Source organism: Vombatus ursinus, unplaced genomic scaffold, assembly GCF_900497805.2.
Source record: "Vombatus ursinus unplaced genomic scaffold, bare-nosed wombat genome assembly UNPS02005659.1, whole genome shotgun sequence".
In the NCBI taxonomy this organism is placed as follows: domain Eukaryota; kingdom Metazoa; phylum Chordata; class Mammalia; order Diprotodontia; family Vombatidae; genus Vombatus; species Vombatus ursinus.
In genome coordinates, this window is record NW_020945437.1 from 22,525,829 (window position 1) to 22,544,731 (window position 18,903).

The 18,903-nt window shown below is 45.7% G+C and overlaps 1 protein-coding gene across 12 annotated transcripts in view; it reads left to right on the forward strand.

Annotated features, from left to right (window-relative positions):
- The window catches only part of GDPD5 (glycerophosphodiester phosphodiesterase domain containing 5), a 168,086-nt gene that overhangs the window by 128,891 nt on the left and 20,292 nt on the right, over nt 1-18,903 (forward strand). For 11 of the 12 annotated variants that reach the window (XM_027848315.1, XM_027848306.1, XM_027848313.1 and 8 more), the window contains 7 exons: nt 2,666-2,725; nt 4,639-4,737; nt 5,761-5,854; nt 8,612-8,757; nt 13,603-13,685; nt 16,354-16,504; nt 18,436-18,654. In XM_027848315.1, coding sequence (XP_027704116.1) covers nt 2,666-2,725; nt 4,639-4,737; nt 5,761-5,854; nt 8,612-8,757; nt 13,603-13,685; nt 16,354-16,504; nt 18,436-18,654 — 852 coding nt within the window. Of the gene's footprint in view, nt 1-2,665; nt 2,726-4,638; nt 4,738-5,760; nt 5,855-8,611; nt 8,758-13,602; nt 13,686-16,353; nt 16,505-18,435; nt 18,655-18,903 lie in introns of those variants that run through there. The other variant, XM_027848317.1, reaches the window with a different exon arrangement.

Below are 18,903 nucleotides of genomic sequence, written 5' to 3' on the forward strand. Positions count from 1 at the left end.
TGGGGACCCCTGTTTTGAGGGAAGTGACAGGATGTCTTTCAAGCAACGGATGGATGGATGGATGGGCAACAGGACTAATGAAGGATGTTTGAGTGGACTGACAAATGAATGCTTAATTTAAAAAAAAAAAGAAGAGGGTAGTCTTCAGACCATAGGCCAGTGAACTTGACTGATTCCTAAGCAAAATTATAAAACATATTATTAAAGGTTGGTGAACATCTAGATAAAGAAGCTGGGTCACAAAGAGCCAGCCTGGTTTCATCCAGAAGTCTCTCATACTATTCTTGTGGGGGAAATGGAGATATATAGGCAAGATCCATGGTTTCCAACTCAAGTAGAAATTGAGGCCATTGAACTGTACATAAGAATCCCTGCAGGTGCATCTCAATCTAGAAACCCACATATTAACATTATGTTCTGTTGTATTTTCATTAATTTTATTAAGTATTTCTCAGTTATATTTTAATCTGGTTTAGGCAGCACTAGGAGTGTTGTCAGGCTCTGGGCTAGATGAAAATTTTCATATTTAAATGATTTTGAAATGATTGAATGACCAGGTGGGCCCAAACAATAGTCATTAATGATTTGTTGCAAAAGTGTAGAAAAGTCTCTTATGAAGCGTCCCAAGGATCTGTCTTTGCTCTGTGCTAGTCAACAATGTTATCAGTTACTTGGGTGAAAGTTTAGATGGTATGCTTATCAAATTTGCAGAAGGCACCAGGCTCAGAGAGACAGCTAATATACATTGAATGATAATGCATCCAAGAAGATCTCAACAGGCCGAACATTGGATTGAATCTAATAAGGTGAAACTTAATAGGCCTAAATGTAGTGTTATTACTCCAGTTGAAAAACTTAATAAGAACAAGATGGTGGGGGTGTGGCTAAACTACAGTTCCTGTGAAAAAAAGATTTGGGGATTTAAATGGACTGCAAGACTGGCGTGAGCCAGCTCTTTGACACTGGCAGAAAGACTCTTCTTTGTAGCGCATTTTCGCAAAGGACATTGATAAACTGGAGAGCGTCCTGAGGAGGGCTCCAATTTCATGCCATATAAAGACTGGTTGAACAAACTAAGGCTTTTCAGGGTTGGGGAGGGAGGCAGGGAATGGTCCTCAGGTGTTTGGAGGGCTTTCCTGTAGAAGGGCTGGATCTGTTCTGCTGGGCCCAAGGGGGCAGAACGAGGAGCAGTGCGGGGAGAAGGGGAGGGGGAGGGGGTGATTACAGAGAGGCAGATTTGACTTGATGAGAGGAAAAAACAGTTATGATTAGAGCTTTCCAAAAAGTGGAATGAGCTGTCTCGGAGTAGTAAGTCCCCCCTCTATGAAGATATGCAAGGAAAGATGCCCATTTGTTGGGTGCAGTGTAGAGATTTTTGTTCAGGTTCAAGTTGACGACCTCTCAGGCCCATTCTGGAGGTAATGTGATCTTGTCATTTGAATTGAGTCCCATTAAGGGAGGGTAGTCCCAGAGCTGGGCATTGTAGGAAAGAGAGAAGGCCTTCTGTGGCTGCCTGGTCCATATGAAGTTCTCTTAGTAAATGCTTGGCCTGATTGGATGGAACTACAGTGACCAAGGGTACACAGATCAGTCAGTCAGTCAAAAAGTAAGTATTTATTAGACACCTACTTTATGCCAGGCACTTGTATTAAATTGGGGATATAGGGGCAACTAGGTGGCACAGTAGATAGAGCACCAGACTTGGAGTCAGGAGGACCTGAGTTCAAATCCAGCCCCAGACACTTAGTATTTCCTAGCTGTGTCAACCCCAATTGCCTCACTAAAAAAAAAAAAAAAAGATTGGGGATATAAGTGCAAAGAATGAAACAATCCCTACTTTCAAGGAGTTAATAGTCTAATAGGGGAAACAACGAGGATACATACATGCATGCATGCATACATATGTATTCATGTATATGTATATATGTGCTTGTGTGTATACACACACACACACACACACACACACTCTAGGTGTCCCAAAAGTAGTTTTAAATTGCATTAAGACTTTTGAAACACCCTGTATGGAGAATACGTACAAAATCAATGAGTGCAGAGTAGTTTGAAGGGAAGGGCACCAGCAGATAAGAGTGATCCTGGTATGTAGAGGACTCATAATAGGAAGATTATTTCATAGAACCCCAAGGCTCTCAGAACTGGAGGGATCTCAGAGGGTATCCCAGCCCACTCATACCTTAGTAGGAATTCTCCCTACCCCAATATCCCTGACAAGGGGGCATTCAGCCTTTGCAGAGCTAGGAGCAGCGGGGGAAACTGCAGAGAGGCAGATTTGGGCTGGGTGTAAGGAAAAACTTGCTAACAGTCAGAGATCTCCAAGAATGGAATGAGCTGCCTCGGGGTAGTGAGTTCCTGTAAGTCTGGAGATCTCCAAGAGGAAACTCAGTCAGGAACACTGTGAAGAGGTTCTCTGCTCAGGTGTGAGGGATGGACAAGATGGCATCTAGGCGCCTTCCAGTTCTGAGGTTCTTGATTTCAGTGAGAGACAGGGAGCTCACTACCTTTAAAATACAGCTTGTCCCATTGTGGGACAACTGATTGTTTGAAGGTTTTTCCTTCTACTGAACCTAAATCTGCCTCCGTTTTGTTCCCTCTGTTTTTCCTTGTTCAGTGGGAATCTGAAGGCTCTCTGTCCTTTGTGTCTCCCCAGATCCTGGCCCTCTGTCACATTGTTGTGGGACAGCAGATGCACCTTCACTGGCTTCATAAGGTAAGGGCCTTCATCGCCCTGTGGGTATAAGGGGAAAGAAGAGGAGAGACAAGTAAGAGGAGAGCAGGGGTATAAGAGAGAGGAGTTAATACCTGGGAGTGGCCAGCACCCGCAGAGCACTGCCCCAAGGACTGGAGGCCAGACCACTATGAGTTCAGAGGGAGCGGCTAATTACAGATAACGTGGGCCAATAAAAAGAACCCTGGCCTGGGAATCGGGAGACTTGGACTGGAATCCTGGCTTAGCTACTTATTGTAATAAGTCAATTAGCCTTTCTGATCCCTAGCTTCCTCCTTTGTAAAATGGGAGATATTGATATTCCCTCACAGAGTTGCTGTGAGGAAAGCTCTTTGTGAACCTCCACAAAGCTTGAGAAATACTCGTTTTTAATTATTAAACTAAAATTCACTATATGTGGGCTATTATTAGTCCCAGGTCTGCTACCATCTGCTACCATCGCTCTTTCCCACTTTTCCCACCCTGAGCCTCAGTTTTCTCACCTGTCAAGTTGTACTAGATAATTTCTAAGGTCTCATGCCTATTAATTTGTTATGTGACCTTGGGCAAGTCATCACACTCTCTGGGCCCTCATTTCCTCCTCTGTAAAATAAGAGGTTTGGTCTATATCATCTCAAAGGTCTCCTCCAATCAGTTCAGACATTTTCCAGGTCTGTGACTTTACCAAGGACAGTATATGTCCATTTCTAGCCTTGGGTGTCCTTGTGACACCACCCCCTCAGCCTCACCCTAGGCCTTCCTGCTCATTCTCCTCAGAACTGAACAATTTCCCCTGGCCTCCTGTGCTTCCCACCAGGCACTCCTTTCTCTCAGCTTTGGGGCTGGAGGATGAGAGAACCATGCCAGCTGGCACCCACCGGCGGGGGCTCAGCACTCCTCCCAGCTGCCTCCTCCAGGCTCTATGGGACTTGCGTCAGAGCCACAGACACGCCTAAGCTTCCGGAGGAGAACATAGAACTTAGAATGTCAGACCTGGGAAGGATCTGAGAAAGCATCCTCTTCATGCCCCCTATTTCACAAAAATTGATGTCCATGCAATGGAAATGTTTTGCCCAGGGTTGCAGAGCTGAGATAAGAACCCAGTTCTCTCAACTCCAGTTAAGGGTTCTCTACCTGTCCTACTGTGTTCTCATTCTCTCTCTCCCCCCCTCTCTTCTCTCTCCTCTTCCATAGAAACAGCCTTTTCTCATGCTACCATTTTTATTTTTCTTGCTTATTGTTATCATTATCAAACATGTCACAGTAGGCTGCTGGGCTCAGGTGACAGTCTTGCCAAGATCCAAGATAAAATACCATTAACACTTAATCCATCATCCCGGCTCCACCTCATTCAGCCTCAGAGCATGGAGCCATTTCCAGACACTGACCCCTGAGGATGTTGAGGGTATGCTGAGTCCCCCTCAGAATTGAGGCGGGCGTGGAGGTTGAAGTCTGGCAAAGTGCCTCTTCCTCTCTTTCCTTCCTCTCCATTTATCCCCTCTCCCCTGTCCACACACATCCACAATCGTCCAATTGTGCACATGCAGTCTTCATACATACACACAGATGCACACACACTGATCCCCACATGTGGTCACACATACACAGTCACACAGACATACGCTGATCACACACAGACACATAATTGTACACATTGGCACTCATGCAGTCACAGATATGCACACACATGGTTAAGCTCATGACTGGTCACACCTACACGTACATGAGGTCACACGGTCACTCACATATGATTGTACAGGGTTGCACCCGAGTACACAGTCAGATAGGTACACTTACCCACAATTGTGTATATATAGACAAGCATCAATACAGAAGCAGGAGCACGGGGAAGGGAGTTGTTCCCCCATCCTGCTGCTCTGGGGGCCCTGCTTTGACCCTGGCTCTTCTTCTTACAGGTAGCGCTGACCGTAGCCTTGATTGCGACCCTTGTAGCGGTGTCTTCTGTAGCCCAGCTCTGGGACGATGAGTGGGCCGTGCTGCTAATATCATTGCAAGTGAGTAGAGGTTGCCCAACTGGCCCACAGCTGCCTGGGGATGTACCCCCTGACTTTAGCTGTGGTGGAAGTTCATAGATTATGAGGCCACAGAAAGTCAGAGCTGGAAAGATGGGCCTTTAGAAGTCATCTAGTTCAACTGCCTTGTTTTACGGATAGGGGAACTGAGGCACGTAACAGAGAAGGAATTTGCCCAAGGTCATTGAGCAAGGGAGTTTCAGAGCCTGTATTCAAACTCAGTTCTCCTGACCCTAAGTCTATGATTCTTTCCATTGTGCCCTCAAAGTGGGCTCAGGTTCAGAATACTGCTTAGTATAGCAGATTGTCTGGATTTTTAGGGCTGGAAGGGCGCTTAGAGCATATCCAGTCCACCCCCTCTCAGTTTACAGGGGAGGGATCTGAAGCACCAGGAAGGAAACCATTTTTCTCAATGGCCCATAGAGAATGTGTAGCAGGAAGCAAGGACTAGAAATTCAAGTCTTCTGACCCCTGCTACTGCATTTAATCATAAAATCTCAAAGCTGGATGGGACCTCTGAGGTCACCTTGTTCAACCCCCTTAAGCACTGGAACCTTCTTTCTAACTTCCTGCTTGGGTCCCTCCAATCATGGGCAGCTTTACTACCGGTGAAGACAACCTGTTCGGTAGGGGTTCTATATTGTTGTTTACTGTGAACTGTAATCTGCCTCCTTGTAACTTACCCTAGTCCTCACTTGGCTTACCTCTGCCCTCCAGTGCCAAGTGGTTCTAGGTAGAGTTCCTGAAAACCACTTCCAAGTTGCCCGTGGATGTCCAGAAAGCAGCCTGTATATCCCATAGCTTTTCCAAGCTAGCCCCTGCTACGTGAACCTTGCAGAGAGGATAGGAGCAAGCACATGGCTAGTTGTGGGAGCCCTTCCTCCGTAGGTCGTAGGATGGGGCCGGCTGAGAACTGACATCCCCTATCTCTCCGCTATCCCCGGGATTGGGGAAATCCGTGTGCACTGCGGGGCTGATGCATGAAATGTTGTGTCTCATCTGCAGGGCACAGCCCCATTCCTGCACATCGGGGCCCTGATAGCTGTAACCACTCTCTCCTGGATTGTGGCAGGCCAGTTTGCGAGAGCTGAAAAAGTCTGTGAGTATAAGACAGCTTGGCCTCACTCACAGCCATCCCTAAAGGGCTCTTATCTGGGTTCAAGAGATGGAAGGTGTGTGGGGTTAGGAGGTGAGGTTAATTTGGAGCTGTCTTTCTACTCATACTTAGGCTATCAGGGCTGAAAGGGGGCCTTAAAAAACATCTTACTTGGGGCAGCTAGGGAGCACAGTGGATAGAGCACTGGCCCTGGAATCAGGAGGACCTGAGTTCAAACGTGACCTCAGACATAACACTCACTAGCTGTGTGACTCTGGGCAAGTCACTTAATCCCAATTGCCTCACAAAAAAACAAAACAAAACAAAACAAAAAACCATCTTACTTTAGAAAGGTTGAGAGGGGTGGGACAGGGAGTATAGTACCTTGGCCTAGGTAGGCCTCAGAAGACCCAGTTCTAACTCTGGCCCTCCCAACCCCACCTCTGTCCCCTGCCACCACTTTTCACTGACCATCCCCTTGTAGCACTGAGCACGTCACATAGTGGATGTTTGGGCTGGACGAATGATCAGAGCTTACATGTCTGTCACTGTAAGGTTTACAAAATACTTTATACACATTATACTCATATACAGAGAGCACCACATTCTACCTGAAGTCTTTCCTGATGCCCTGCCCCCAACTGCTGGTGCCGTCCCTCCCATGACTGTTTTGTATTTATATATGTATATTTTATATACATATATAATATGTAAATTATATTTGTGTTTATATATATAATATATATAAATTATATATTTGCATTTATATATGCTTTGCATATATCTCTATTCCCTTTATACTGATGTTGCACTTATTTGCATGTATAACATGACTTGTTATATACAAGTACCTATATAAAACATCCTTCTTGTCTCCCCAGTTAGAACATCAGCTCCTTGAAAGAGATTTTGTTTCCTTCTTTGGAATTGTGCCTCCTAGTCTTGTGCTTAATAAGTGTTTAATAAATGCTTACTGATTCTTCAACATATAGATATATAGGTCATTGGATCCCCCCAATAGGTAGGTAGAGTCATTATTGCTCCCTCCATTTTATGGAGGAGAAAACCAAGGACATGATTTGCCTACGGTCACCTAGTTTAATGAGTATTAGAAGCAGATCTCCTGGATCCAAGTCCAATGTTCCTTTTTTTATTTTTTATTATTATTGTTTTTATGTCTTGGCCCTGACCAGATAGGAAGAAGGAACCAGACCATTGATTTTTATCAGCATAGGAAAGTCTCAATGGAAAATCCCTCTATTAATGCGGATCATCCACCCTCTTGTTAACTTCATGTCCCAGGCAACTCTCTAAGACTCTGAGAGTTTCAGTGAATTGCCCAGGGTCATACAGCCGCCGTGCGTCGGAGGCAGGACCTGGGCTTCCCCTATTCAGAATCCAGTCTTGGATGCATTTCGCCATGTTCCTTTTCCTTTCTGAGAGCCTTCTCAACTGCTCCATTGATTGTGGCTTGTGAAGTCAGGCCCAGGAAGGGGAAGTCTTGAGCCTAATTAAGAACATAGTAGGACCTCCCTGGACCCAGGATCTAGGTCCTGGCTGGAGGTGAGGCAAGTACCCAGAACCCTAGCAGAAGATCTGGGCTCAGTTCCCAAGTCACACCCTTAATGAAGCTCAACAGCTCTGGCAATTCATCTTACCGAACCTCACCATGCCCGTGGTAACAATGGAATACTCGCTTCATGGATTTTTTCCCCAGAATTCTTTGGAGGAAAACATTTTGTAAACTTTAGTGATTGTCATCATTATTATTACTACTATTACTGCTGTTGCTGCTGCTGTAGTTGTTATTATTGAAGGCAGCTTTCAGGAACACCATTAGTAATCTACAAAGAAGAGCCTTCCTGTTCTTCAGGGTTTCTGTGGGCCGCAAGTATACACAGCAGTCTATTTAAAACACCCACCTCTTGGGTTGTTTTTGAAATTCAGCACTTCTTGTTTATCACATCCCCCGCATTGTGTGGACAGGGCCCATGAGCACACGAATGTGTGTTTGCAAACCTCTTGTCCCACAACCTAACACCAAAGAAAAGTAAAAGAATATCATCTGTTATCTCTCTGTCTCTCTAGTCCAGCTGATCAAAGACAATTTGAGTTCCTTAAGTACCACCTCTGTCCCAAGAGGGGAAGAAAAGAGACTGTCCTCTGCACCCAGGGCCTGTCCTGTGCTCTGTATGCCCTGGTAGGAGAGATTGGGGACAGGAGAAAGCCCAGGTAGGGAGGGGAAGGGATTTAGTCCCTGACCTCAGGTAGCCCGTTGACTGAGTATATCTAGGGTCATAGATTCAGAGTTGAAAGGGGCCTTGGAGTTCATTTACTCCAACACCCTCATTTTACAGGTGGGGAAACTGAAACCCAGAAGGATTAAATGATTTGCCTAAAGTCACACAAGTATTTAGTATTAGAGGTGGAATTCAGGCCCCCAGTCCTCTGATTCTGGCATCTTCCTACTATAGCTTACTACCTCCCATGGTCCCTGCCCTCACTGGGCCCCTCCCCTGAAGGGAGAGCTCATTGTCCAGCTGTGACAGATGTCCACATGAACAAAGGTAATGGAAACGGGGAAATAGTTGGATGAGAACTTCACGCGAGAGCAGAGGGTAGCAAGCATGGTGGTTCCTCTTCCAGAATTCAGGGTTGGGGAGCAATTGCGTCATTGCCTAGAGTGGGGACAAGGATATGTATGCTGGGCTCTCTCTCATTCTAGGAGGGCTTCATGGAGTCTCTCTTCTGTACTTTCAGCCTCACAGATGGTCATCTTCACCGCCTACTTCGCAGTGGTGTTTGTGCTCTACCTGATCCCCCTCTCCATCTCCTCCCCCTGCATCATGGAGAAGAAAGACCTGAGCCCTAAGCCCGCCATCATTGGCCACCGAGGAGCGCCCATGGTGAGTGTGTGCTGTCTCTCCTATTGCTGACTTCAGAGAGTGAGTGGCCAGGAGAAACAAAATCATTCCAGCCCTGGAGATCCCAGGGCCCTCTGTCCCTTGGCAGGATTTGGGGAAACATGGGAGCCCCATCATGGGATGGACCAGGCCAGGGAATATTCATTTGGCCCAGCCATCTTTGTTTTCATGCTGCCCCCTTGTGGGAATTGAGCTTTGACGTCTTTCACTGGCATTAAGGAGAATCCTAAACATGCAGAATTAAATTAGAGGTAGAAGTAGCCCTAGAGACACCATTTAGTTAGAGGAACTGGGTTCAAATCCTGACTTTTCTAGTTCCTTCCAATGTGACATAGGATAAAGTTCTTTTGCTAGCCTCAGGATAGTGGGAAGGGCTTTGGCTCTGGAATCAGGACCTGGGTCCAAGCATAGTATAGTGGACAGAGTACTAGCCTTGAAGTCAAGAAGACCTACCTGGGTTCAAATCTTGCCTCAAACACTTAATAGCTATTTGACCCTGAACACATAACTTGACCCTTCTGTTTCCTTCTCTCCAAAATGAGAGAGCTAGACATCAGCCTTCTCTGAGGTCCTTTCCAGCCCTATGACCCTGAACTTCTGATGCTTTCTACTTCAGATGACCTGGGGCGAGTCCCTTTACCTCCCTTGGTGTAAAATTAAGGACTGGAGATGAGCCCTGGAGCCACTTCCACAGAATCATTGTGTCTGAGTAAAGTGAGCCCAGCATTGTTGTCCTCTCATGCCAGAAGAAGATTCCTTTCCACATATGGTCCCTGACCTTCCATCATCCAGCCTCTGTTTAATGAAAGGGAAGGGAAAGTAGAGGGAAGTTCCCTTTCCTCTCTCTCCTTTTCCTCCCGAGGCAGCCCCTTCTACTTTGGGACAGCTCTGACTGTAAGAGTTTTTCCTTATGTCAAACTAAAACTTGCCTCCGAAGCCATCGGTCCTCACTACTAGTTCTGCCTTGCTGGGGCCAAACAAATCAAATTGGATTCCTCTTCCACAGAACAGGCCAAAGTGATCCTGACTCTTCTGCAGGCTAAGATGTTCCCCTTCCTTCACCCAACCCTTGTCTGCTCCGGACTCACCATCCTAGGAATTGTGATTTACGTGCCCTCAATTTTGTCAATGTCCTTTCCGCAGTGCGGTCCCTGGAAAGGACCCCAGTGCTCTATACCAGATGGGGCCCAGCCCCAGCAGAAGACAATGGGACTGACCTCTGTCCCTTGTGTCCTCATTTTCTTTCCTCTAAGACAAGACTTCTTAATTGTGGGTCCAAAGACCACTCCCCGCTACCCCCACAAGGAGTTCATGATTAGATATCAAGAGGGTCTCTGAGGGTTTCCTTTGTATTGTAGAGGCAGCCAGGTGGGACAGTGGGTAGAGCACTGGGCCTGGAGTCAGGAAGAACTGAGTTCAAATTTGGCCTTGGACACTTATTAGCTATGTAATCCTAGACAAGTCACTTAACCTTGTTTGCCTCAGTTTCCTCAACTATAAAATGGGAATAATACCAGCACCTACATTCCAGCGTTGTTGTGAGGGTTAAAGGAGATAATATTTATTTGTTTGCTTTAAAGCAATTAGCACATGTTAGGTGCTATATAAGTACTCATTCTCCACTTTCCCTTCCCCATTCCCATGTATTTTCTGCCTTAGTAACCATGATTCTGAAAAGGGTCCCAGTGGCTTCCCCAGACTGCCCAAGGGGTCCATGCCACAAAGAAGGTCTAGAATCTCTGAAGGCCATACCACCCTAGGGTCATACTGGTGTAGAGCTAGAAGTGATTTCCCCAAGGTTACCCGGGAAGTGACTGGCAGAGATGGGACATGGACCTATCCTTCCCTTCCCCCTTCTCTGGATGTCAGAGCTGCATGCCCTGTTCTGGCACAACCTGTTCTGATGTTGCTTCTCAGAGAAGTTTTCATTTGTGATGCTGGCTCCCAAGGCCAGCAGTGCCTCCTAAGCCCTTCCTATTTATAATGAACTTCGTTCATCGGGCATTTACTGTCCCACCTCATCCCATACTGAAAACATGCCTCCATGTCCCCAGCCCAGTGCTTGGTGCACAGTGACAGAATCTCAGGATTGGAAAAGGCCTCAGAGGGAGGGGATCCAGTCCATCCCATGCTGGAAAAAATAACCCCCTCTACACTGTATTCTGCCTGTGGTCAGATGTCCAGCCTTTGTGCAAAGACAGGGTGGGGGAGGCATTGACCTCTGTGGGCAGCCCATCCCCCGACCATGGACAGCTCTGATTGTGAGGAATCTTGTCCTACTTTGGCCCCTCGGCAGGTTCCACCCATTGTTTGTAGTTATGCCCTCTGGGGCCAAACCAAACGAGTCTGATTCCTCTCCTACAGCTCTCCCCATACTTGAAAGCAGCTATCCCATCTCCTCCTTTCAGCTAAAAGTCTTCAGTTCCTTCCGCTGATCATGGTATGGCAAGGTCAAGGCCCTTCACCATCCAGTGAATTATTAATGGCCAGAAATGAACGCAGTAGTCCAGATGTGAACTTGACTGACCAGGGCATAAGATGGGAGAACAGTGACTTCCTTATTCCTACAGGAAGAAAGGAGGAAACAACGTAGGGGCCTGCCTCTGAGGAGTTCCCTATCTGACTCCAACACAGGAAACCATTGTGGGGGGGGGGGGAATCAGAATAGGCATAGATTCAAGGATGAGAAGAAAACATGGGGTAATGGGAAGGGGAATCCTTAGACTGGGGAGTTAAGAGGCCTGGGTTCCAAACCTGGCATCACCACTGACTGGCATTGTGACCTTTAACCAGTCCCTTTATTTCTCTGAGATAATAATTTCCTCGTCTGTAAAATGAAACTTATAATCCCTGTGTTGCCTTCTTCACAAGATTATTTTAAGGCTCAAGTGAGCTCTTGTGTCCAACTCTGAAAGACTGTATCAAAAAGTTTACCTCCATAGAGTTGGCCACCAAGGGATGAACTTTTTATCACATAAATTCATGAAACTATCTATTATGACCAGCCTTGGTAAAAGGTTCACATCAATAAAGTCACATACCCTTGAAGTATTGAAAAATTACAAAGAGAAAGACTGTTTGGTATAGGTTAGAAGTCCTCCGCTATTCATTTCCAAAAATATCCTTTCCCTTCTCAAAGAAACTGCCTGTAATCTGCTCACACCTTAGGCCAGAGTTTGGCCAAATTGGACCAGGAGGGGAGACCAAAAGCAGGGGAGTAATGCATTCCAGGTTACACATTAGAATCAGAATGGCATCAGGAGAAGGACCTAGTTATCCAGCCTCCCAGCCCTATGGCATCATCATTGGAACAGCCATCCATAATAACCATCTGTAAACACCTTATCTTGTGATAAAACTCACAATAAATAATAAGGAAAGGAGTCGGGGGAAGTACTATGACCACTTCAACTCTGTGTTTTCAGTTCTAAGATTCCCTTGTAGCTCAAACTTTCCAGCTCTGACATTCTGTGTTCTAAGGTTCCTCCAGCTCTGACATTCTAGGTTCTAAGGTCCATTCCAGCTCTAATAGTCTATGTTTTAAAGTCCCTTCCAAATAAAACATTCTATAATATATCTGTATCTCCCTTTGAGCTTCTTATATTAATCCTCACAACCATAGCTTAGACAATGTAGTCATCGGGTTAACAGTATGTATAAATAACCTGGCCTCTGGTGGTTTAGTTTCTTCATCTGTAAAATAGGGACAATAATACTTTCCCTGTTGACCTCAAGAGACTCAATTTCTCCCAGCTCAGGTAGGAAATAAAGGGTTGAGGTGACACTTTCATACCACCAGAGGGCACTCTCAGAACTCCAGGGGACAGGATGCCACTCTTCTCCCTACCATTTTTCCCATCCTATGTCTGTCTCCATTTTTCTTTCAAGAATCCCACTGCCTCTAATTCCCTCAAGCTTTGGCCAGAGTTTGGCTAAATTGGATCGGGGCAGGGGGAAGACCAAGAGCAGAGGAGTGGTACATTCCAAGTCCCAGCAAGATCCAAATGGCATCAAGAGAAAGACTTAAGTATTGGGTCTTCCAACCTGACAGCATCACTATTGGAATGACCCTTAGGGACATCTAGTTCAACCACCTTTTCTTGCCGAAGAGGAAATTGAGGCCCAAAGAGAGGAAGTGCCTTGAACAAGGTCATCTAGCCAGTAAAGTGACCCAACCAGAATGCCTTTTTTACCCCAGGTTCCCAGAATGTCCTTCACAATTTTAGATGTCCCTATTGCCTCTCAAATACAAGCTCCTTAGCCTAGCATTGAAGTCCCTCTGTGGCCTAGTTCCAACATATTTTCCCAGCCTTGTTCCACACACTCTGTGTTCTAGCTGCACTGGAGGTCTTGCTCTAGAATTGACATTTCATATCCTCCTCCATGCATTGATATAAACCATCCCTCATTCCTGGCATGTACCACCTTTTGTCCACCTCTACATCTTTTTCTTCCTTCAGAGCTCTGCTCCTGGGGTGCTACCTCCTCCATGGAATTGTTAGTGTTTCTTCCTCTTCAGGATACCCTTTTAAAAAAGTGAATGTATTTGTGGTATCCCTCAGTAGAATATAAGCTCCTTAGGGCAGGGGCCATTTTGAGTTTTGTCCTTGTGTTCACCACATCTAGCATTTCGAAGGCGCAAGGATTACACATAGCAGGTGTTTGTTGATCTAAATTTGGGTAATTACTAACTCTGATTTCTTGGGGTGCTGGGATAGATAAGGCAATTACAGAGAGGGGTGGTCTAGAAGAATTACAAGAGCTGTCCTTGAGACCTAGAAGTCAGGGGCTGGCCTTCTGATTCTCTTCTTGTGTCTTCCTTCCCAGCTGGCTCCAGAACATACATTGATGTCCTTCCAGAAGGCCAGGGAGCAGAAGCTCTATGGGGTCCAAGTTGATGTGACCATCAGGTCAGTTGAGCCAATGATTGGTTTTTCATCCCTTTCCTGGAGTGACCTGATTTCAGATTGAGTCAAATCCTAGAATCACACAGTCACAGACTTTTAGAATTGTGTATTTTTTTTGGAGGCAGCATTGGGTTAGAATTTTAAGGTGCTAGAGATAGAAGCGACTTTTAAGATAAACTAGCCCAACCCTCTCATTTTGTCAGTGAAGTTTGCTGAGATCCATGAAGAGAGAGTTACTTGCCCATGATTATAAAGCTAAATTGGGATTATCTGGTCCATCTACCACTCACAAACATACACACATACACACACACACACACATATATATATATATATATAAATCTCCATATATATGTTCGTATACACACAAACACACATACATACATACACTCACACAGACCCCTCCCTGCTCTGACATTCTGTATTCTAAGGGCCCTCCTCACTCTGACATTCTCTCTTCTAATATTACTTTTGTTGATGCCATTCTGTTTTTTGTTGTAGTGTTCATTATTATAAGGTCCCTTCCATCTCTGGGTACTAGGATTCTGTGAATGTCTGGATCTGAGAATGGTTCAGCCAGGGAACAGAGGGTTTGGAGAGGTGGTACATGGGACAGCAGTGAGGTGGAGGAGTGGTCTTACCTAAGAGAACTGGATGGATGAACCCATTGGCTAAAGTGTCAGTCAAAGTCCAGGGTACACAGAATAATTCTGATTAGGCCCAGGAGGAGTTTGGCACAAAGAGACCTAACCCATCAGATAATGCCCTTATCATAGGATCAGAGAATTTAGAATTTCCTCTTTTCATCATTCCCAGTCCTTCACTCCTCTGGCACACTTTCCCCCTTTGTTCTGAAGCCCATATCTGATAAACCCGCAATCACTATGAGGGTTAGAGGGACAGACTTCCATTCTCTGAGCATAAGTTAATAGGAGCAGGAGGGCACACAAGAAGACTGGTAGAACCAGGGAAATGCAGCCTAGCATTGTTGGCACCAATAATCCCTAGGGTGGGCTGCATGAGGGGGCCTAAGAGTATAGATACACTGATACGTACACAGATAATTGAGTGGATATTCAAGAGTGGGTAGTATTTAAGGTATGTCATATAATTGAGAGAAGGTAGTGAGTAATGCATGTAAAGGTGATTGAAAATGGGCAGAGATTAGTCCACAAGCAGAAAATCACAGAGTCTCAGAGCTGGAAGGAGCCTCAGTGGCCGTCTGGTTCACTAAAACCGGTCATTAATCCCCTTTACAACCTCTCTGGCAAGTGGTTATGCAGCCTTTGCTTAAAGACCTCTGGCCTTGAAGGGGAGCCCTCTATCTCCCAAGGCATCTCATTCCAGCTTTGGATAGTTCCAGTTGTTGGGGAGTTTTCCCTTACATCAAGTCTAAAGTCACCTCTCTGTAATTTATAGGAATTGTTCCTAGTTCTGTCCTTTAGAGCTAAAGAGGAAATCGAGTTCCTGTTCCAGTGACAGCTCTTCAAGTACTTGAAATTAACAACCACCCTCTCCACATACACAAACACATACACATCCCCATGCCAAAGTCTTCTTATCTCTTCTCTAAACATGCCCAATTCCTTTGCCTCATTCTTATATATCGTAAACTCAAGGCCCTTGGTCATCCCGAGACATTTTCTGTCTAACTTGTCACTGCCCTTCACCTGGGACTAATCACAGTATCCCAGCTGTGGCCTAACTGTGGCAGAATTCCACAGGACTGCCACCTCCCTTCTGGTTACACTGATCCCACCCTATGCTTGTAAAGTTGATATTTTTTAACCCAAGTGTAAGACTTTTACATTGATCCCTAATAACTTTGATCTTATTCCATTTGGCCCATTTGCCATCCGCAAATTTGATAAGCACTTCATTGATTAAAATGTTGAATAACATAATGTCCAAGCCTTCTTTCAAGTTGACCTAAAACCCTTAATGGTCACTTTTTGGAGCTGTCCATCCAACTAGTTCTGAATATCATCTAACCCAGAGGTGTCAAGCACATGGCCTGCCAGCAACGCTCCCCAGTTGAGGTCCAAGCCAGATTTAAAATGTAATTAAAGTTTTAAATTAAAATTAAATTAAATTATTAAAATGTAATTGGTAAATACTTAATAAAATAAAAATACAATAGAACGTAGATAATATTAATATGTGATTTTCTAAGTCATTATGCTGCCAGAAAGATTGTTATGTATGATTTAATGCCCCTCCTTCTTCCTATCTGAGTTTTATACCATTGACCGGGCCTACATGTCTCCATCTTGACTATAAGAATAGCTTGGGAGTGGACAATATGCAATCTACACAGGTAATCAAGAATGACCCATCTAGGGGCAGCTAGGTGGCACAGTGGATAGAGTACTGGCCCTGGATTCAGGAGGACCTGAGTTCAAATCTGGCCTCAGACACATAACACTTACTGGCTGTGTGACCCTGGGCAAGTCACTTAGCCCCATTGCCTAGCCCCCCCCCCCAAAAAAGAATGACCCATCTTTAAGGGCCTAGGATAGGGTAGAATCTGTACAGCTCAGACAACACTTGCCCCTCACTTTGAGTACCTCCTGGGGAACACACCCCTGGGCTCCCTGGAGCTCTGGTTCCACTAGCTCTGGGACAAGGCCCAAGATAATGTGCTGAAAAGGACCTACCCCTCTCCCTGCAGCCTGGATGGTGTTCCATTCCTCATGCATGACACTACACTGCGCCGCACAACCAATGTGGATGAAGCCCTCCCAGACCTGGCCCGACGGCCTGCCTCCATGTTCAACTGGACTGACCTGAAGCAGCTCAATGCAGGAGAATGGTTCCTCAAGGTGTGTTTGTGCTTCCAGTGGGACCAGCCTGAGAGATGAGGGTGAAGGAGAGAGGACCCTGGAAAGAGCAGTCAGGCAATAAATATTTATTAAGTACTTACTACTACGTACCAGGCACTATGCTCAACACCGGGAATAAAGAGAAAGATAGTTCCTGCCCTCAAGGAGTTTACAGTCTAATGGAGGAAGATAATATAGAAAAGGAAACCAAAAGGGGCAAAGGGGTGTGTGTTTGTGTGTGTGTGCGCACGCGTGCACGCCCGCACTCCAAAGAACCAAGGTGGGGGGAGGGGAGCAGAGTCATTCCGGAGGAGAGGAGCCAGGTGGGAAAATGAAGAGATGGCTGCCTGGGCACCATCCTTAAATGGAGGCTCTGGGAGGAGCCAGCCAATCAGAGGGAAGGATCCTAAGGACCATGGGGACCGATGAGGTATGAGTGTCAAGGCAGGAACAAGTATGGTCATGGCTAGAGGAAGGCAGGAGGGGCGGTGCTGGGAAGGGAGTAGTGCTGCTGCTAAAGGTGAAGTCACCTGTTACATGGGGCTGCCCCTGCCTTGGAGCATTTGCTCTCAGACATCAATGTTGGGGTCCTCAACAGGTGGCAAAAGATTTCATGTGCATTATCCCATGAAATGTATATATTTATTTAAAAATAGCTCTGGGCCGTTATCTGTTGTCTTCCCTCCAGCGATGAAAATTGTAGCTCCTCTGTGCTTTTTAAACAACAACAATGACAGCAACAACAATAATAATAGCAAGCGTTTATATAGTAAGGTTTGCAAAGTGCTTTCCATGAGGTGTGATATGAGGTGATAGGGTACATCATTGCCATCAGGGAACTCCCAGTCTGGCACAAGACAGTACAAACACCAGTGACTCTTACTAGGCAGAATGTAGGCACATGCTCCGTCTTCCATGAAACCTTCCCTGATCCTCCCTCACTGTCCCTAACTCTAACCCTCCCACCCCCCATAGTAACATATACTCTCCCTCTATCTAAATTTCCCCAGAGCTTTTTGTCCGGATCCTGCCGTTGTCCCAACACATTCTACTTTGTATTATTTCCATGTGCATATATTATATCCTTCCCTGTTATTAGTCTATAAGCCCTTTGAGGGTAGGGTTGCTGTGTCATTTGACATTTGCATTTGGGTAGCATAATACACAGGGTCCTCTGCATGTAGTTGGCACTTAGTAAATTCAGGGTCATTGAATGGGATCGTGGCTAAACCTGTCTGGGGTCCCTACAGGTTTTTAGGAGTAGAAGGAAATGAATGGAATATACAGAAGAGTTAGGGTTTAATTAATGGAAGGGGTGGGATCTGATCTGGGTCTTAAAGAAATGGGGTAGAGAGACTTGGAAAGGAGGGTGTTTTGGGCATAAAAAAAACACGCCTTAGCAGAGTAAGTAAAACTGGAGGCATTTTTTAACCCCAGGCTAAGCCTTTACCCTGAGCTTTGAGCAGAAGCTTAGCAATAAATGTGTATTGACTGACTGACTGACAGTGCCTGACACATAGTGAGTGCTTAATACTACGACATTGTTGTTGTTGTTTTCCAGAAAGAAATAAGCTAAACAAAACTTCATAACTAAAGGGTTGGTAAACATGGAGTAGGGATTAGAGGGAGAGGGGAAGAAAGTCAAGAATAATGGGTTTGTATTAAGCAAAACTAATCATAGGAACAAAATCCTGACTTAAAGAGGAAGAGAAACCAAGAAAATCCCAATTTAGGGGAAAAAATACTAGAGACACAAATGGAAGAAAACATAAATCTAATTTTCATCACCTTAATGTGAATGGATTCAACCAGAGTGACAAATTAAATGAAAAATCAATACGTATTCATTCAGAACGGGTGTGATGGAGTGGTAGGGTATCCATGGAGCTTGTGTGTGGCATGACTGACATGTGGACCTTCTGTGCATACAGACTGACCCCTTCTGGACCGTGCACTCACTGTCAGCCTCTGACTACAGGGAAGCACAGAACCAGTCCATTTGCAAATTGACTGACCTCTTGGAACTGGCCAAAGGGAACATGACCCTGCTGCTCAACCTTTGGGATCTGCCCCATGACCACCCCTACAGGGGCACCTTCTTCAATGTCACTCTGGATGCTATCCTCCGCTCTGGCCTCCCACAACACCTGGTAAGCCCTCCATGGACTATGGGCAGATCCCTGGCCCCTTGGGAAGCCAGGTAGGCTGCTCCAAGTGCATGGCTACATCCGCAATAAGCTTGACCCATGAACTCATGGACCATTTGGAGTTCTGCCCTTGCCTTAGCTAACTCTTGGTCTGGCAAAGAGAGAAAATACAAACCCTTTCCTACTTCTGTTGTGGCTCATGCTCTCCTCCATGTTTGGGGTGGTCTCCTTACCCACCGAAAACCTCTTCCT